Source organism: Pteronotus mesoamericanus, unplaced genomic scaffold, assembly GCF_021234165.1.
Source record: "Pteronotus mesoamericanus isolate MK-2021 breed Mesoamerican mustached bat unplaced genomic scaffold, CSHL_Meso_final contig_32, whole genome shotgun sequence".
Taxonomy (NCBI): domain Eukaryota; kingdom Metazoa; phylum Chordata; class Mammalia; order Chiroptera; family Mormoopidae; genus Pteronotus; species Pteronotus mesoamericanus.
In genome coordinates, this window is record NW_026555134.1 from 5,686,684 (window position 1) to 5,708,654 (window position 21,971).

At 32.4% G+C, this 21,971-nt stretch overlaps 1 protein-coding gene across 1 annotated transcript in view; it reads right to left on the reverse strand.

Moving 5' to 3' along the window:
• GALNTL6 (polypeptide N-acetylgalactosaminyltransferase like 6) overlaps positions 1–21,971 on the reverse strand; it is an 861,777-nt gene that overhangs the window by 493,558 nt on the left and 346,248 nt on the right. Inside the window, exon 3 of the mRNA XM_054576052.1 lies at positions 9,152–9,290. Within this exon, the coding sequence (XP_054432027.1) occupies positions 9,152–9,290 (139 nt within the window). The remainder of the gene's footprint in view (positions 1–9,151; positions 9,291–21,971) is intronic.

Genomic DNA, 21,971 nt, shown 5'->3' on the forward strand with positions numbered 1-21,971 from the left:
ATTCATTCTTAATAATTACTTATCCTTTTTTGTATCCTCAAATACTAGGTATAAACTGCATTAAAATGTGTTCTTGTGAACTTACTATAATGGCTGAGTTATTTAACTTTTGCATGACTAGTCTCTCCAGCGGGACACTGGAGGGGCAAAAAAAGAATACCTTTTTCATAATGTTAACAAGAATTAAGTTAGGTAATCAATGCAAAGCACTAAGTACAGTATTACATATGATAATAGCAAGGGTATATAAGTACTAACATAATTGTTGTTCTGATTATGCTGTTGTTTTGTGATTATTTTACCTGTCAAGTTGTCTATGTAAAGAGGTATGGGACTAGGAGAGACAGGAACTGCACAATGAAAAGTCAGAAACACTTAGGATACAATAACGAATAAGCTAGGGTCTCTTCCCTTAAGGATACACAGACCAGTGGACAGATACATAAAATGATTAGACTTAAATGAGACAAGTGATATAATAAATGGCACTGAGACAATGAAAGCCCAAAGGAAGTATGACTAATTTTGCCTGAAAAAATTAGGTCTGTATGTTGAGAAGAAGCTCATGTAGGCTCTTGAAAGATATTTTAAGGAATTTGGACGTTAGCCTGCAGTTGATGTGAAGTATTTCACATATCGTCAATGACGAGGAGGACAAGGCCACGTTTGCATATGGCTCTGGCAGCAGGGCAGACAATGCATTGAGGACAGCAGGGACCACAGGCAGAACAGTGATTGCAATAGTTCCGGCAGAAAAGAATGAGGGTGCTGATCACAAAGCAACATCTTTGTGACAGTGTTTAATCTGATTGGATTCTATTTCAGCGTTCTAGCTCTTAACCTGCTGCAAAGGATATTGAATTCCCTCCCAAACTCAGCCATTGGAATCGTGAGGCTGTGGGTCCAGATGACTGCTTCTCAGCATTGTTAGAAATATTGAAGCATAACCAGGACTTTATTAAGAATCTGCAAACTGTGTATTTTAGGATTAACTTCAACTCAAGATAAGAATGGAAATTTGTTAAATATGAGGGCAGTGCAGCCATATGGAACTGTGTTGAAGAAATAAGTAAAATAAAAAACAATTTATATGTTTATGGTTACAGATACGTACCAAAATTACAAAGAGAAAATAGAGACACATCAAAACATTTGTTGCATTAAGTTTACAGAAATATGAATGAAAATGCCTATAATTATTGCATTTCATAGTGCTGCATTATTTTAAAATGAGCATTGGCATAACATTAACTTCGAATTTGGGAATGGTTCAGAGATGAGGACATCTCTTAGTTAAGCAACAATTTATCTAAATGGATTTTAAAAAAGCTTCAAATTTTAAATGAACTTGAGAGACAAAACAAATAGTTTACTTTCTTAAAAAGTTACTTGAGAGAAATGACAAATCATGAAGGCACTGTAAAAGTGGGCAAAAGCCCCCCATGAATTAGGCTGTAAACATTCTTCTAATCCACTTACAATAATGAAAATAAACTTCAATGGAAAATTTCTCATGTGCTTCTATTTTCCCAAAACAATGCATAATTTCCTGACATTCTCTATCAGCATTTAGTAAACTGAGAGGTTTAAAATATATTTAGTTTAAGTGCTTTGTTTATTTTAAACATACTTACACAGTTAGTTTATCTTTATTCCATTGGTTTCACCCACACACACACAAATAAGTTGTTTAACAATAGGAATAGGCCAAAAATAAACTTTAATTACAGATATATAAAATAAGTATGAGACTCATTTGTGATATATTTTTTTCTCTAAAAGAGATATTATTATTCACGCTGCAATGTCAACATTTATATGTGGGCTTTTGGGTAAAAAAGCACGTGAGGTCCTTAAGACCTTCACATTCTTACCATCATCAACATATTCTTCCTTACTGTGTAAAGCTGAAATTTAGTTTTAAATACAATGACAAAACCCACACTTTAAAAATTGAAACTCTTAGATTGCAAGAGTTGAGTAAAATGTTTGGATGAAAGTATTTGCATTTATTAATCCTTAGATCATTTTGTTAACTTATCTAATGCATGGCTTTTTTGTTTCTTTGTTTTACTGAATTTTTTTGTACTACTTATATTAGGCATATCAGTCATGATGTTATGTTGTACTTCTAACCAATGCCAAATCCCAATGGCTCAAAACAACAAATATTCTTTCTTAATTTTCCTGCTTATTCGCCCCTGGTTGGCAGAGTATTGCTGGTCACTGTAGTCAGTGCAAACAGCCACCATTTTGGCCTGTCCATCTCTCTGCCAGAGGTAAATGAAAACACTGCTGAGTCTCAAGCTGGCAATTAAGTGGTCTGTCTCTAAAATGGCAAAATGCTTTCTGCTTAAAACTCATTGGTCAGAATTAGTCTCACAACACAGGAGCCCAGGAAGTGATCACCTATGTGATCCAGAAGGAACATCATCAGAAATACTTGGCAAACAGCCCTGGCTGGTGTGGCTCAGTGGATTAAGCACTGGTCTGTGAACCAAAAGGTTACTGTTTTGATTGCCGGTCAGGGTACATGCCTGGGTTGCGGGCCAGGTCCCCAGTAAGGGATGCATGAGAAGCAACCACACATTGATGTTTCTGTCCCTCTTTCTCCTTCCCTTCCCTTCTGTCTAAAAATAAGTAAAATATTTTAATTTAAAAAAGAAATATTTGGTGAACAAGACTAGTAAACTCAGCCATTTCAGTCTTTTGTCTTCTTTCAAATAAAGGAAACTGTTAGACTGCATTTTAAGAAAAATTAACAAGGTTTGATTTCTTTGTAGACAAAAAAAATTAAAATACTTAAGGTTCTACATCTAAAGAAGTTCATTTCATGTAAAGATATCAATTCATCAAAAATACATGGCAAAACAAAATGTTTTATGCACCTAATAACAGAGTTTCCAAATATATGAAGCAAAAGTTTATAAAAAAGCAAGGAAGTAAAGATAATTTCATAGTTACTATAAGAAATTGACTCTTTATTTTGCTCCTCTTTTTCCAGTTTCTTAAGGTAAAGTCTTGAAATACTGATTTGAGGCCTTTGTTCTTTATTTTTATAAGCAATGAATGATAGAAGGTTAGAAAGGTTCCATTCTATGAATTGTTTGAAATACATAAAATTTTTTAAAAGTTTTATTTTTGTTCATTTCAAAATATTTTCAAATTTCCATTAAACTTCTTTTTGAAACATTTATCAAAATATGTTTTACATGTATACATGTTTAGTAATTGCCTTGCTATTTTTTTGTTAATTTTTAATCCAATTGTATTATGATAAAAGAATATACTTGTAAGATTTCAATTTTATAAAATCTGCTGTATTTGTTGGATAACCCAGGTTATGGCCTACCTTGATGGAACGTTCCACGCACACTTAGGAATATGTACACTGCTGTTGCTAGGTGGAGTGCTTTCCCTTTGTGTTCTTTGTCATTTATTCTTTCCATTAAAATAAGAAATATATATTTCTCATGTGAGACAAATAAAATTTGGAACATATTTCAGATAATGCTGAATATGTTAAAACGTTATTGCATAGTAATGGTGATAGTAAACATGCAGGAATCATTATTTTGAGTTTGCCTTAGAGTCCACATTCTAAATAGTTATAATTTTTATGCCATTTTATAGTAATCACTATAGTTCTCTGAAATGCTGATAAAAAAATGCCAATTCAGTTCCAGTCAGTTTCATTAAGCTATATGTGGGAGGGAAACCAATTTTAAATACGATTTGTGACTTCACAGCTACAGCAAAAATGGTTTTTTGGGTGTACATTTAGACTACCTTTTGATACATTTACAAGTAGTGGTGTCAACACCTTGGACACTTCATGAATTAATTAATTAATTAATTAGGTAAGTAATTAACTTATGGCCTTTTGGTTTATCAAAAATCTTATGAAGTGGCTTTACTCATAAGAGATGGCAGTAAAGGAAGTGGAATTCTATGAAGTATGTTTTAAAAAAGACTTCCTAAACAAGGTTATCAGAATAGCTAAGTATATTGTAATTAGTAAACCAAAAAAAAAAAAAAAAGTTTTTAATCTTCTCAAGGGAATCACTTACGTTCAGAAAGGGGAGAAAACTACTTTGAATTTTTCTTCATTGTATGATTTCATGCAAAAACCATTGTGGTTCAGCTAAAGTTCTCTTGGCCCCATTTCTCCATAGCAGCAGAATAAAATGTCAGCTTGGCATCTGGCTAGTGACAGGCATACTATAAAGCCTGTCTGTATAGGTCATTTCCAAGCACCAATTTACATAATTGTTTTAATGTCAGCGTATTCAATTTTCAATGGCTGGTTTTAGTCACACTGTTTTCCCATTCTAATCTGGCCATGTCAGTTGGGGTTGATAGAAGAGTGATAACTGGTCATTTATTTTTCTTTGACAGGCCTGATAAATTAGTTTGGACTGCTGTGTATACGTGAGTGTGCTTGAGTGTGTGTGCCTGTTGAGGGGAAGTAATCACTATTTGGTCACATAATACACAGGATCTTATTTGTAAGTTAATATTTCATATGGCAATAGGATTAACACTTTAATGTACTGTGATATTCTGTGCCTGTCCTAAGGAACAAAAGGGTATGATTGTTCAGACAGCTATGTGTTCATCGTGGCATTATGGGAGAAGTGTAGTGAACACAGGGAAGAGAAAAAGTCGAAGGTGACGCAGAGATCAGAATGCAGAGGTCAGTGTTTTCTGAACTATTATTTTTAGGGCCATAGGCAGTCTTTTAAGTATTTAAGATGGGGGAATAAAATGATCTGCCTTAGTTCTTAATGCTCACTATTACTTACTTTGCAAAATGTAAGAACGAGTGTGTAAGGTCCAATTATGAGGTTATTCTAAAATTGAAATTAAAAGAAGATAATGGATATAGTTGAGACTTAGGGAAGTGCACTCGAGATACATTTTGGCATTACCTTTTAGAGACAGATTTAATAACAGGCAAAGAAAGAGACCTTAGGAACATACTAATGTACCGATGGCTATACTAATTTGCATAAGCTAGCTCATAAAAATGATTGAAAGGTACTAACTTGAATATAAATTTTGAAAAGTTATTTCCCTCTGTTGTTTCTGATTATCCCTCCCCCAATATATGGCTAATGATATAACTGTTTTTCTTTCTATAGCCATATTTAGACATACCTTAGGCTGGCAGAGCATTTGATCCAAAGGAAATGTTTCCCATCTCCCTCTGTTGTTTTAGCTTAGTTTCCTTCAAAATTCATTTGTAAACTTGGTGAAAGAAGATACTTTATCGACTTCACAAGTAAATAATAATAAAAACATGAAAGGAAGCTAGTGTCCCTCAAAGTTCTATGTAGTTTTTTAAATAGAGATTTTAAAAAATGAACATTTTGGGGTGGTTACATTCAAATACTTGTGTGAATGCTTCCTCACATTCAATAGACAAGTGTCCAAACAGTCAAATAATACTTTTGTATTTTGCATAAAATCTAAAAAAATCATTGTAAACATATTCACTAATTCATAGTTAAAAGAATTTGGACACATATATTTATTTTCCTCAAAGTCAAAATTGATTCAAAAAATTAATTGTTTTTACAATTCAAAATTATAGTTTAGCTTGTCTTATTATGATTTATATCTTCATGGTAAAATTGGAAGAGAAGGAAGGAAATCAGAAAGATTATCATATGAAGGAAAAAAGATAACTGAATATACCATGCTGTAACTGATTTGGTAAACCTGGTCTCAACTTCAGTAATCTTAGTATATGAACAGAGACACGAATAAAGTGAGTATCTCCACTTTGAAGTGTAAATAAAAAATTCAAAATGAAAATCAATTTGTTCAGCACTGTAATGCTAGTTATGGAAGTCAAAATTTTTAGAATTATTATCTAACACTATTTCCAGAAAGCAGAAATGTTTAGACAGTAAGGCACTGACATTTTAAAAATTGACTCAAAAGTCTGTATATGCTGAGAAATGTCTTTTCTCCTTATATACAAAATAGATATTGTGCACTATTCATCTAGAGAGGAGATGCCGTTCCTCTCAATGGAGATTCTCAGACAGGGAAGCAGTCACTAGATTAACACTGCTGGCCTCTTCCCACCTACATATACATTCTTTCCAGGAGAAAGGATGAGTCTGAGTTACGGAGCTTACCATGCTTGGCTCAGCTCCTCCTCCCTCTTTCTGTTCTGGAATCTGCTTGTGGGCAGAGATCAGACATATACCTCTGCCACCCATGCCTTATGCTCTACAATTGTCCTTGTGTCATCTAGTAGTGTCTATGACTTGAAGCTGAGTGTGATTCATTCTGGAGTTTACCTTTAGAGATCACACTTGGCCCACATCTAAACTATGCCCACCAATGGAATATTACCAATAAAAAGGCAGTATTTTCATTCTAAACCATTTCTGGGACAATTTATCATTAGGCTCTGAAATGTACAGGGAGCAGGACTGTGATACACAGTTGTCCTTTAAACAACATGGGTTTGAAATGTCTGGGTCCAATGCAAGCAGATTGTTTTTTCAGTAAATACATTCAGTATTATAAATGTATTTTCTCTTCCTTATGATTTTCTTAATGATATTTTCTTTTCTCTAGCTGACTTTATTGTGAGTATAGTATATAGCACATAGAACATATGAATTATATATTAATTGACTTTTCATGTTATCTGTAAGTTTTCCAGTCAACAATAGGCTATTAGTTAAACTTGGGAGGAGTAAAAAGTTTCATGTAGATTTTCAACTGCAAAAAGGACCCCTAACTTGCACACTGTTCAAGGGTGAACTGTATTGGTCTAATATAACTAAAACTGCTGAAATCAATCATATACTACAAGAGGATGTAAAAATTCACCTACCTTTTCTCAAGACTTGAGATATCACAGAAATTTCTCTCAACATTCAATACCTTATTTATTGCCAAAGTCAAAAAGCTAAAACTATTCGTATCTTGGGAATATAAGTAAAATGTAAAAGGAAAGTCAAATGAAAAGCTAATTCAAAAATATCCCAGTTACTCAGCCACCTTATAAGTGCACCTTAATTAATGTGTATGTGCATCAATTGTACCTGTATAAATATGCGTTTCTTTATAACAGCAAAAAAGTTAGCCTAATATCAATGATGCATTCACCTGGATCCTCTGCAGACTCTACCTCAACTCTCATCTACACATGGCTCTGTTGTATCCTAACCTCATGCACTTTCTCTTTTTATAGATAAAATTTCATCTTACACACATTATTTATACCATGTTTGAGGGAGTAACTGCTGATTAACTTATTCATATCTAGGGAGTAATATTTACTTAAATATTCTTAAATCTTACCCTGCTAACAATATATTCAGACATAAGATTATCAGTTTACAGGCCATCCATCCTTCATTGTTTTTTCTTTCCCTATTTTATATGTATTTTGTATTCTAAACATATGCTTTATAATTCTTATCTTGAATCTTATCTACTAGGTATTTGTCCTACTAGATACCCATAATCAGTAAAGTTAAAATATGGTCACAGAACATATTTGAGTCAAATTTTTATTCCCTAATATTTAGGATAATGCCCTTTGGTTCTGTAAACTGAGTGACTCTAATAAAATGTTAAAGTATTTTTTCTTCCATTTTTAAATTATCTTTTCCATTATTGCCTAAGAATATCTTCTCAAAAGATGGTAGTTACACTAAAAATACACTCTGAGAAGAATGGGAATACAAACTGTATTTTGACTTTAGTGATTTTTTGCACTCTCCCCATCTGCAATTCTTTCCACCTGAACACACAATAAAAGATTGGAAGTGTGGGGGTGGGAGAGGAGGTGGATGGAAATTACTCTCTGAGCATATTTATTATGCCAACAATGCAATTTAATTCATCTTTGATGGTGTGCAATTAGGTATTAAAATTTCTCATAACTAGAAGCGTTCTCGGTCAGTGGGAATTACTGTAGATAATTTCAGGTAACCTGGGAATAATTTGGCTAGCTGGAAGGTCTAAACTCACATATAAAGCATTCAGTTTAGGGAAAAATTGATTTGTTCTTCATATTAATCCTCTGCTTAACAATGTTGGGAAATGCAAGTTCACATAAAACCTGAGGAGGAAACCAGTAATTCTTTTATATTTTAAAGTAAATTTATAAAGGCACTATAGGGCAATGAAAAATGGTCCCCCAAATCATAATTTTTTCAAGGGTTAATTATTCTTGCACAAAATTAAGAGTTTTATTTACTGTACATTATTGGTTTAATTTGGATTCCTATTCCTATTTTTATTAGTTGCCTTCATTTTATTTTCTCAGATTTTCTTTCTCTTATAACAGTGTTGCCAAAGGAAAAATGAGGTGGGGAAGAAGTAAGCATATTAATATAAGTTGGATAGATTTCTCAAATATGTATGGCAATTCTACAACTTCAAATTCTGATCACATTCTACATTCCTGGAATACTTTTGGCATTGTATACGCATCAAGAAAACAATAACAGAGTAGGGGGAAAAGAGTAGGTTAAGCAATGTTAGGAGTAAATAGGTGTGGACAGAAAGAAGAGGGATTTCAAGTAGCTAAATGTCATATTATTCTTGTTTCCATTTACACTATAATACTTAGCTATAATTCAGTAAAAACTGAACTCACTGTCAATTGACAAGCCACAAGTAATTCATAAAGTGACAGATAATTGAGCAACAACCACTACCTTTGAACTATGGATACATTTATTTTAGACATACTTCATGGGAGATGTAACTATAATGGCTGTGTATATGGCTGGTGTGAGAAAGGAGTTGATAGAAAGCACACAGAACATAATATATGCAGACATTTTGATAGCACTAATCACCAGAAAAAAAACCTGCTTCAAAATTTACATGAACAAATATAACATTATGGATATTCTCTTAAAACATGTCATTTAAAATGGAAATAATACAGTCAACTCAATGACAAAAGCATGTTTTAAGTTTTAGAGAGTGACTAGTTATCCTCTGAAATTTTAAAGAATATTCTGCTTTAAATCAAACATAAAACATAAAAGTTTTTTAAATAAAAGTATTAGGGAAAAATTTTTGGTCACATGTCTCACTGTGATACACATTAAACACAATAAAGCAAAATAGACAAACAAAAGAAAACCAATCCACTGATACTCACTTAGCATGACGAATATCGGGCAGCGACCTCTCTAGAGCAATATTGTTGCTGACAAAGATATTGAAGCCATTTTCCCTGTAAGCCGAGTCATCATGGTCCTCTTCAGTGAGGGGGTAAGGTTTCCCATGTTCACCTTTCCCTAGCAGGAGAAAAGAAAATAGGATCATCATCTGTATAAAAACTATTCCACTTTCTAACACAGATAATACAACTTGGGAGTATATATTTCTTTAGTTGCCTGTTTTATGCTCTACAGAAGGCTATAGCATTAAGATTTTGTTATACCATATTATTTTATTTAGGAAAAAAAGATAGGTTTTCAGTGTATGTTCCTTAACATTTGCATTCTAATATACATGCAGCTTCATAATTTGATTTTATCTAAGTGTATGAAAAATCTATCTTTTCATATACTTCCAATGATTAATATTATTCTATTGTATTCCAGTTTATACTGTTCCACTGAAAATACTTTATTTTTAAGTTTTCCTATTAAATACAATGTTGAAATGAACATCTTTTTATATATTCCTAAATATGTAGTTTTGGAGAAGAGAGTGCAATTCCTACAAACAGAAATGCCAGAATATCTTCAGAGTAAGTATGATAGCTTTCACTCATCCTCAGAAGGACTGGATAATAATTTTGAAATGTGCTGCTGAAATATATGTTATTCATACTTTAATTTGTCTTGATTACTAATGAAATTAATAACTTTATATATTTATCACTTGTATTTCTTACATTGCTAAGTGATTGTTCAGTTTTTAAAGAACAACTTGTATGTTTATAGAAAACAAAATTTACTTTGCTTACTAAAGTTCTGTTAAATACATATGTTGCAAATATTTTTTTACTTAATTGAAACTAATTTAAGACTTCTTTCTAGTTCTCCATGCATGGAACTTACGACTTCACCCTAACAACAAGTAAAAAGCTGAACAGACTGAAAAATGAACTCTTCTTGGATCTGAAAGAGAGGCAAAAACACAGGGCAAATTGCTGCCCCCAAAATCAGAAGAACAGACCGGAAAATACAGGAAGTTGAGGCTTACCAGACATGGAGTCAGGAATGGAAGTGGCTTGGGAACTGGTGCCAGGACAGAAAAATCTGAAGTCATTGACATTGCTGGAGGCTCAGAGCAGACAAGTCTGAGAGTTAAACGTTCCAATCGAAGGTACCTAGCGTTAAGGGACTCCGATACTTTTGTGAGATTTACCTCTAGAAGCTCAGCCAGGCTCAAAGAGTAAACACGGAGGAGAAACCCCTCCCGTGATTCCAGTAAGGGAAGGAGAAAAGGAGCCATTTTGGAGTAGGTCCAACAACACTCTGCCTCTTAATAAGGCCTCTCCTCAGGAGAAACTAGTTAACCTGAGCCCCAGCTGTTGGACCTTTATCAAAGCATAATTGAGGTGGGAGAAGAGAAAAATCCAGATTCAGCCCATTTGAGCTATCCCATCCAACCAAAGGTGGGAGGAAAAAAACATGAGAAAATGTTATGAAGTTCACAGGCCAGAGGCATGGGTGCACCAAAAACCTGATCATAACCCTATAGAGAACACTGTCCCTCTCCACGCCTTATCCTCACATTACTAGCCTATTTATAGTAATTCATTTTACCCAGCACATCATGTCCACCTGCGAAGAACAGTCACGAGGCATACCAAACAGCAGAAAAACATGATTTGAAGACAGAGAGCAAACATCAGAACTAGATGTGGCAGGAATGTTGGAATTATCAAACTGGGAATATAAAACAGTTATGGTTAATACACTAAGGGCTCTATGGGAAAGAAAATAGCATGTAAGAACAGATCAGCAATGTAAACAGAATGATGGAAGTTCTATGAAACAGCCAAAAAAAAAAAAAGCCAAAACCAAAAACAAAACGAAAACTAAAACCCCCCCAAAAAAAGAAATGCTGGTGATAAAAAACATTGTAACAGAAATAAAGAATGCCTTTGGTGGGCTTATTAGTAGGCAGGACACAGCTATGGAAATAACCTTTGAGCTTGAGGATATACTATTAGAAGTCTAAAACAAAAAGCAAACAGAAAAAAAGACCATTGGAACAGAATATCCAAGAACTTCAGGACAACTACAAAAAGTATAACATACATGTAATAGGAGTAACAGAAGGGGGAGAAAGAGAGAACGGAACAGAAGAAATATTGGAAACAATGACTGAAAATTTACCCAAATTAATGTCAGATACCATGCCACATATCCAAGTTGAGAGAACACCAAACAGCATAAATGCCAAATAACAACAAAGCTACACCTAAACATGTCATTTTCAAAGTAAAGAAATAAAAGATAAAGAAAAAAATACTTAAAGAAGCAACACTGAAAGGAAAAGAAATCAACAGAGACAAGAGGGAAGGGGGGGGCAGGGAAAGGGAAGGGAAGGGGAAAGTCAAGGAACATATAGCAAGGACTCATGGACAAAACCAAAGGGGAAGAGCTGAGGGAGGGAAGGTGGGAGGGGGCAAGGGAAAGAGGTGGGGAGAAGGCAGAGACAAATGTATTTAAAAAGTAAATAAATTAATTAAAAATAAAAAAAAGAAGCCAAAGAAAAAAAATCTAACCTACAGAGGAGCAAAGAATTATACCAGACTTATCCTCAGAAACGATACAGGCAAGGGAAGAATGGACTTGAATAAATAGTTGAGAGAAAAAATAAAAACACCAACCTATAATTCTGTACCCTACAAAATTATCCTTTAAAAGTAAAGAAGTAAAGACTTATTCAAACAAACAAATATTGAGGAAATTTGTTGTCAGTAGACCTGCCTTGTAAGAATTGTCGAAAGAAAGCTTTAGAGAGAAGGAAAATAATATAGGTCAGAATCTTGAATCCACATAAAGAAGGGCAAACACTGAAGAAAGAATAAGGGAAGGTAAAATAAAAACAGAGACTTTTATTTTTCTTACTCTTAATTGCTGTTAAAATTTGCTCAATTAATACAAACGTATTAGATTATATATGCTTATGTATATAAGGGTATATAGTATACATATACACTTATGTATGCTTATATAAAAGTGAAATAAATGACAATAGTGATATAGGAAATGGGAGAAAGGAATTAAGCTTATTTTGTTATTTGATATTATAAGGTATTCATTCATATTACATGTGAAGCAATGTAGCATTATTTGGAAACGAACTTGGATTAGTTGAAATTGTATATTACAAACTCTAGGGCAACCATTTAAAAATGAAAAATAAGTGTAACTGATATGCTAAGAAAGGAGAGAAAATAATATAAAATCCCCAATTAAAACAGTAAAAGGCAGAAAAATAGCAAAAACAAAAAACAGAACAGGAACAAGGGCAACAAATAGAAAACGGTAAAAAATATGGTGGCTATTAAACAATATCAGTAATCACTTTGAATGTCAGTCGTCTAAATTTAGCACTGATTAAAAGACAAATTCATCAGAGTTGATCAAGATAGATCTAAGATTTTTTCCATCCACATGATTTTGTTTTTTCTTTCATTGCTTCTTATTTACATGCTATATTATAAATAAGTTCTTTTTCATTCCAATATTATTGTTTAAATTCATCCATGAACTCAGAGTTTAACTAATATTTTATTTTATTTAATCCATTATAATTTTTGAACCATCTGGTACTTATTTTTGTGTGAGAAATGAGAAAAGTCTCATATTTATTTTTTTCACAAATGGTTAGGTAGGTGTAGGAATGGCATTTAATGAATAATTTGTCTTTTCCTTTGCTGCCTTAAAATGCCACACACAAATTTTTTGCACTATTTCTGTGAATATTTAGGAACGTCCACAAAAATTTGTTTTTCTTTTCTGTCAATTTTTACCTTGTAACACTGTGGCACTAACACAATTTGGTATTTTGCAGAGTCTTTTCACTCGCTATATTCTTTTTCAGACTATTATCCCGTTTATTTTTCTATGTAAACTTTAGACTCCTTTTACCATTTAATTAAATGACCATTTGGGTTTTATTTTGGAATTACATTAATTTATTTGTTCACCTTTGAATAAGTGAGATTTTTATATATCTTAATTTTTCAAGGCTCTTTCCCTTGGATGTCAGTGAAATTTTACACAATTTTCTTTATTTAAGTCCTATGCATTTTTGTTAACTTTTACTAGGTATGTTTTCCTTCACTGTCCTTTCTTTCACACACTAAAGTTATTCATTTATATGCCTATTTGTCAACTAGTTACATTACTGAACTCATTTTTTCTAATATATGTATATAGTTTATATATATATTTATCTCAGGTATTTTCAAGGTATGCATTATTTTATTTCAAATAATATTTATTCCCTCCTCTTACATTTTTCTTCATGGGTACCATGTGTCAGATTTCTTGTTTAATTCTATAGTTAACAACAAATAACATTGGTGTCAACAGGCATTACTCAGGTAATGACTTTAAAGAGATTTCTGCTAAACATTGAAAATGTAAGTTGTGTACTGAATATTTGTTTCTGAGTGTGTGTGTATGTATATAACTTGGCATGTTAAGAAAAGACCTTTTTAGTGCCTATTAACTAAAGGTTGTTTATCATAAATAGAACAAATTTTACCAAATTCTTTTTCAAAAATTTTAGAGATTTACACTTTTCACTTTATTAAGTTTTGACTTTGTGATATTTTGTTTTTAATTACTCAAAATTTTCAGACTAATGTTGATGTCATTAGTCAATTTGGCTTTGATGTTTTTAGTCAATTTGGCTTCTATAGCAGTATTCTCTCATATAGAAATGAAAGCTTTTCTTTCACCTTGCCTTCTGCCCTAATGACATTAACCTCAGTAGAGCTGACAGCCAAGATGAAACATTTAGGGACTAATAAGAAATTATATGCTCCAGAAGCAGACTAAAAATCTCTCCAATTTAAATGGAGAAAAACCAACAAACAAAATTAACTGTTTCATTTTGGGCATCAAAAAAGAAAAATAGTAGATCTTGCCTGTTTCCTTGTTTTGATTTCTTAGGAAAAAATGCCACTCACTTTTGTAAATTAAATACAAAATAAATAAGTGTGAGAAATTTCATTTGCATAACAGCTAATTTTTGAGCATCCACTCTACACCAAATACCATGTTAAATCATTTTATATACATGTTTTGTTCAACACTTTGAAACATTGTTCTACCCATGTTACATGTAAGTAAACAAAAAAGAGAGTGACATTTTCAATAAGCATTTCCACAATCAGCCACTAGCCATCAAACCTGGAAAACTTGTAAAGACCTGCACCTCTCTCCCATGCGTGGCCAAATTAGCTAAAGACCTTATGTATTCTTTGGTGTGAGCTGGATTGTTAGGCCACTCCATAATCCTATTTAATAAAAAAGAAAGTCATATTGCATACTGATCTTTACTTTCTTCAATAAATTTTTATTTTTAAATTTATGTGTCTTAAGCGAAATAAGTATAAACATCTGAGGCTTTGTTTCCATTATTTTTGTAGAGATATGTTTAATGCTGAGGTTTCAGATTCAGCTACTTTTCAGGCCACAAATATAAAATTTTAAAGCTACACATCCATTAAAGCATCTGTCAATCAAAGGGAAATTCATTTTCTTTTTACAGTTTATAGTCTTCAGATTGATAAATCTTCTGAGACAAAGCTTTTGAAATGAATGAGAGATTCCCTAAAGTTATAAAACCAACTATGTGAATCACCAATGATGAAAGAATGGAAATTTCTTCATTGCAGTTCTGAAAATACGTTTTAAAATTTTGTGTTCTTATGTACAAAGCTTGCAGTTTTTACTGCAAATGCTACCAACTCTTCTTAAAGTTTATTATGCAGTAATACAGGGCCTAGAAAACTTCATGCACTTTGACATTCCTTTTGTAAAATAACAAAGCAAAAAGAAAATATCCAAACAAATGATGAAAATGTGTATGTTGAAAAAATGATATTATTCAAAGGTCTTTAGAGTGATCTTAGTCTACAGATTTACCTATTTAATATTTTAAAAATTCTAATATAACTAATTGTTATCAATTATAGTTCAAATCAATACTTTAAATCTAAGAAATAGTGCACTGTGTGCTATATTTGAAATAGTATGAGAGGTAAAGTGAACCATTTTAAAGACTCAAAATATAAAAATTAGATACTATATCTAAATGTATGTATAGGTATTAAGGAGACAATTGCTAAATCCTGTAAGTTTGTCTCTGATATTATATGTATTCAAGGATATACTAGAATTTAATATGGAAATTAAGTTAATTTTCTCAAAGTACACCTGGTATTAGATAAATGACTATCTAATCTTATAATCATATAGACTGTTATAATTTTCATTTTTAATGTATATTGATTATCAAATATATGTACCACTGGTTAGTGCAAGTGAAAAGTGTATAGTTTGAACCCAGGCCTGAAAAAACTAGAAGTAGACTCTGATTAAGAATATATAGGGGTATAGACTGAATATTTCTATCACCGCAAAATCCATATGCTGAAATCCTAATTCCCAAGGTGAGGGCATTTGGGGGTGAGGGCTTTGAGAGGTGACCAGGTTATGAAGGATTAGAACTCATGAATGGGATTAGTGCCATTATGAAAGAGACTCCAGAAAGCTTCCTGCCCTTCTACCATGTGAGGAAATAGAGAGAAGCCAGTCATCTATGAATCAGGAAGTAGGTCCTTATCAGACACCAAATCTTCCAGGACTTTGAACTTGGACTCCCCACTCTCCATAACTGTGAGAAATATATTTCTGTTGTTTATGTACCACCTGGTCTATGGTATTTGGTTATAGCAGCCCAAGTGAGTAAGACGGGGAAAATCTGTAAAACAGTTGTGAAAAAGAAACATGATATTTGTGGAAGCGAATGAACTAAATGACAAACCCTGTAAGAGTTTCAAAATTATAGCAAACTGATGAACTTTATACAACTTGAAAACTCCAACTAGAAAAAGTGAGTTTTCAGCTCAAAGTTGAAAGATAATGAGTCATTTACACTATTTTGAAGAGTCTTGGGCTGGGGAAACTACAAGAAAGAATGGAGGTGAATGAGTTTGTACCAATAAGAATTTTGAAATAAGCCAGGGGGCGAAAGACAAATACCATATGATCTCACCTATAAGCGGAACCTAACCAACAATACAAAGATGCAAGGAAAATATGACCAGCAACACTGAGAGGAAAAGAAATCAACAGAGACAAGAGGGAAGGGGGGGGCAGGGAAAGGGAAGGGAAGGGGAAAGTCAAGGAACATATAGCAAGGACTCATGGACAAAACCAAAGGGGAAGAGCTGAGGGAGGGAAGGTGGGAGGGGGCAAGGGAAAGAGGTGGGGGGAAGGCAGAGACAAATGTATTTAAAAAGTAAATAAATTAATTAAAAAAAAAAAAAAGAACAGTATAGGAAATGGAAAGACCAAAGGACTTATATGTACTACCTCTGGACATGAACTAAGGGGGGGGATGCAGGTGGGAGGGAGGGTGCAGGGCGGAGGGGAATATAGGGGAGAAAAAAATGGGACAACTGTAATAGCATAATCAATAAAATATACTTAAAAAATAAATAAGTAAATCAGCCAACAAAAAAAAAAAATAAATTTTGCTAAATTTAAAAAAAAAAGAATTTTGAAATGGCTGTTAGGAAAATAATTAATAAATCAATCTACATAGATTGAGATCTTATAAAATGGAATACCGAGAGATAAAAGACGTTTTAGTTAGAGGAAAAAAAAATCTAGTGACAAGCAGTTTAAGGTAATTAAACTTTCTTAGAAGTGATTAAAGTACAAGAATAACACAAGGAAATCAGTGTTTTAACACTTTTCCTGAGGGTTCTTGAAGAAAAGCTGTAAGAACAGTCAAGAATCTATATAGTTAGGCCTTTTCACTAACATAGTTTTCTTGGAGAGATTTTTCATGATCAACTCATCTTAAACCAGCATACCTGGCTCTCTGTGTACTATTTTATTTTGCAAATCCACTTCATTTTCACCATATATTGCTTACAATTTTAATTTTATGTTTTTACCTATTAATTGACTATCTCCCCATTGGGATGTAAGCTCTATAAAAGCAGGAACTTATTGCTGTTCAGAACCTAAAAGCACGCCTGCTACATAGCACATACTTAATAAAATGTTTGAGTGGTATTCAAATAATGAAGTGATAGGGTTCAGGCATATTACCCCCTGGAATTTAAGATACTCGTTTATTTATTCAAGCTCATATAGCAAGCATCTGTTCTGAAACATATGGGCAGGAGATTCAATGATGAATATCACAGTTATTGCCTTTGGTATCATGTTTAAGAGAAAAAAGTAAAAACCACAGATAATTGTGATTTAAAATACAAATGTAATAATCTATAAGATCATTGAGGAATAGGATTGTGTGTTGGCATCTTTGGGTCAGGAACCATTAGTGTAGTACTTATAACATGGGTTTTCCCCCAAAATACGTGTGAAATGAATGAATGGATAAATGAAATTAATGCACTTACTACTTGAGGAGGACAGAGGATGTCTCAATGATGTGGGACTTTTCAGCAGACATAGGAAGACATCAGGTAGGCAGGCAGAAAATAATTGTCACAGGAATGGTACAGAGAGGTGAGAGCATAAAGTGTAACTAAGAATTTCAGCTATTGTTTAGTTTGTCTGGAGTGTGATTTTTAAAATGTGGAGTAGGAAGAGACATGGCTGAAAAAGTAGTAAATTGTTGGTTTTGCATTATTCTAGAAGTGATTAAAGTCATTAAAGTGAATAACTCAATAGTCCATACTGAAATCTCTAGGGTAACAACTAAAAAGCACATGAAAATATATAATACAAAATCTAACAAAGAAAAAATGTAATAATAAAATTTATCTTTATGTAACAACAAAGCAGGAAAGGATGAATTAAGGATTATATTAAAGAAATGATACATAAAGAAAACAAATAGCAAAATTTAAATGAAATAGATTCTTTAAAAATCTTACCAAAATTAACAAGAAAAATTTAATATCAAAATAGTCTTGTATCTGTTTTAAAACTTTTTAATTGTTTTATTATTTATTGAATATATAAGTATTCAGTTTATTAAGTGTATTTTTCCAAATTCATCAAGATATAATTGACATATAATATTGTATGAGTTTAAGGTGTACATGTATTCATTTAATACACCTATATAACAAGAAATTATTACCACTGTAGCATTAGCTAACACATCACCTCACATAATTGTGATTATTTTTTCTTGGCAAAGACATTGAGCAACTTTCAAATATATAACTCAATATTGTTAACTATAATCACCATGCTGTATATTAGCTATTCAGAACTTACTCATCTTATTACCTGATAATTTGTACTCTTTGACCAAATTCTCATCATTTCCCTCTCTCCCCAGCCACTGATAATCTTCATTCTATTCTGTTCCTATGGGTTTTTAGATTCTATACATGTGTGATAGCATACAGTATTTGTCCTCCTCTGTCTGACTTATTTTGCTTAGTGTATGCAATAGATTATTACTCAGCCACAAGGGGAAAAGGACATTCTTGTATTTCCAACAACATGGATAAAGCTTGAGGCCAGTATATTTTTTAAAAATTTGAAAACTCCAAGCTCGCATGGACTTACTAATGAATTTTTTCAAACATTAAACTGAGAAACAGTAGTATTTTTACACAAATATTTTAGAAAAGAAAGAAACATTTTTTATGATTCCAGTGTGAGCTTGATATCAAAACTAGGTAAGGGTATTACAAAACCAATGTTGCTTACAAGTATAGATAGAAAAATCCTTAATAAAATATTAACAAATTGAATCTATCAATATTTTAAAAGATACATCATGACTAACTGGGATTTATTCCAGAAAGGCAATGTTGGTTTAATATTCAAAATCAAGTATTAAAGAGATAGGTTGTATTATTATCTCAATATAGGCAAAAATCATTTGATAAAACAGCAACACGTTCATAATGAAAATTTTCAGTAACCTTGGAAAATTTTCATATGACATGAGGTATCCACAATAAAAATGCAACATACATCATATATCATCATTGGTGAAATATAAATACCTTTCCCTTGAGGTTGGAAACACAGTAATAATGCCAAGCATCACTACCTGTATCCAACTTGACCCTATGTATTGAGCCTATCAAGTGAAATAAGTCTTGAAGAAGAAATAAAAGCTATAAAGATTGTAAAGGAAGACTAAAAACTGTTATTATTTTAAACAACCTAACTGTAACAAAAATTCAACAAAATTTAAAAGCTATAAAAATTCATGTTAATTTGTTATGTTCCTGGACAAGGAAAAAAAAAATTAAAAAAAAAATTAAAAAAGAAAAGAAAAAAAAAAAAGCATTTTTAAAGTTTTGTTTAAAAAGCTATCTGTAATTTATATATTATAGGATTTCTACATTTTCCCTCTCCCTCTTGTATCCTCACTTCTTCTTAAAGAGAAATGCTCAATTCAATGTGGTGCATTCTCTGAAAAGTGACAACTTTTCTTTTTCTCGATGGACTTAAAATAAATGGAAACTTACTGTGAAATGTGTCTAATTTGGTCTGTTTAGCATCACCTTTATGTAAAAATCATAAACAGTCAGAGCGCCATAGATTGAACATTTTACCACTTTTAAAAATGAGACAACACAGTCATAAAGTATTATGTATTTCATTGAAGCATATGGAGAAAATGAGATAAAAGCTGTCAAAGTAGAAAGAAATATAAATAAAATAAAAGGCCACTTATAAAGGGACAAAATAGAATAAAATCAGCAAAAGAAAAAAGATTAGAAAACTACAAATAAAAAGATGAGATTTGAAGATGGCATACTCTTTTCAATAGATTTTTGAATAAAGGAGTAAAAGTATGATTAATAAAATAATAATTTTATAATGATATTAAAAACACTGTATATTGTTTGAGAAGACAACTGAAATTATATTTTACTGTATGATGAGGAAAATATAAAGACTTTGGTCCTAAGTAAGTTCAAGAAAAAATTATTTTAGTTACATATTAAGAGGGACACTGAAATAATTCTCATTTTTTTAAAAATAGCGATATATAATATATATCAGAATTAAAATAGTTTCTATATAACAATCATCCTCATACTATATTTTGATTATGAGTAACAACAAATGCCTTATAAGAGCATATGCCATTTATGATAAGATTTTACATGGTGCTGAGGGACAAGTGAATTTTATTCAATAGAGTGTGAAGAAAGGTGGATGAATGAGAATAAGTAAAGGAATGAAAAAAATGTTAGTTTATATAGCCATTCAAGAATAAAACCACCACAAACACCACATTCTTTGTCAGGGTGATGGTGGTTGGTGGGGGTGTTAAAAACTGAGACTCAGAGACAGTGAGGCTTGTTGGGTAAGTCTGCTGTGGGCTATCTGGAGCTCTGACTGAGGATGATGAGGCCAAGATTAGAACTCAGCCAAAGTGCTGGAGTTGATCATTGCCTTATCATGGTTATATTATACTAATGGGGAGGCAATTTAGAGTTGGAGGTTAAATATCTAGGTCCTGAATTTTACATCAAAGTTTCCTCCTAAGAAACTGTGCAATCAAGGTTGGTTCTCCGCATTTCCACCTGAGTTTCTTCATTTACAAAGACAAGAAGTGTTGCTCAACCACACTGTTCTAATATTTTATGCTACCAATCATTCAATACTCTTTTGTAAATTCCCATATATCACCAGTCATTTAATTCAACTTTAAAGGCTGAACTTGACAAAAATTATCTAAAGTTTGAACGTGTTACAATAATAATTTCTTCAAAGCAATTATCAATAATCACAGAGGAAAAACTCTTTATGATTTGGTCTTACAGCCAATCTGCTGGAAGAAATGGGGGTTCACTGTGCAAGGAGACTATTAGGTCCTTAAGGACAAATTGAAAGCATTGCAAGATTCAATATATACTTGTTGTCTGACTGATTAAAACACAGCACACACTTAAAATAAGAAAGCAAGGATAAACTAGATTAAAATGTGCAAGGTTATTTAACACATTTTTCCACCCAAATAGTTATGCTCTGTTTTTATCAAAATCTACACAGATAAAACACAATAATGTTAAAGTTGATATTATTATATGTTATAAATACAAATTAAAAGTTTTCTCATAAAAGTTACTATTCATAATGTTTCAATTAAAATTGACTCTATTTCTCAATCTCAGAGGAACTCATTAAATTTACTCTCTTCTAGTTAAAGAAACTGATCCCAAAGCAGAGATGAAAGAGACTGAAGTCTCCAGACTACACTTGCCAGTTTTCTTTCCCAAATAAAGCAGATATAATAATCAAGGAAAAAGACAACTAGAAAAAATAAATTTATGACAAAATAAGCTGAATCCTATGAAAGGAACCCAGTGCTTTCCAGTATAATTTAGATAAGAAGGCAGAGGCTCACAGGTAATTAAATATAAGATCACTCTCTATTAACTACATGAGTAATAACTGAGAAGTATGAAGAAGGGATTAAGTCTCTTGCCAAAATTAGTTTAAGCACCTGTGAGTGGAGAGATTCTTTTATCTTCTAGGAGAGTTGCTGCCCCGTATACCTATGAATTTACTGAGTTATAGTTGTGAAGAGACTGCAGAAATGTAAGTGCATGGCTGTTTGTTCTGTCTCACTTAATAACTCCTGGAGCTTCGATTGCCCTTCTTGCACAGGCCTCTCTGAGAGTGAACTTTTGCCAGGTGTGTGCCAGCCCAGAGGGGCTGTACTTTCTCAGGTCATTTTAAGTCAGTCTTGAGGATGTTAAAAGCACAGGTGTTGGAGATGTCAGTCAGTTTCATCATTTGCACTTT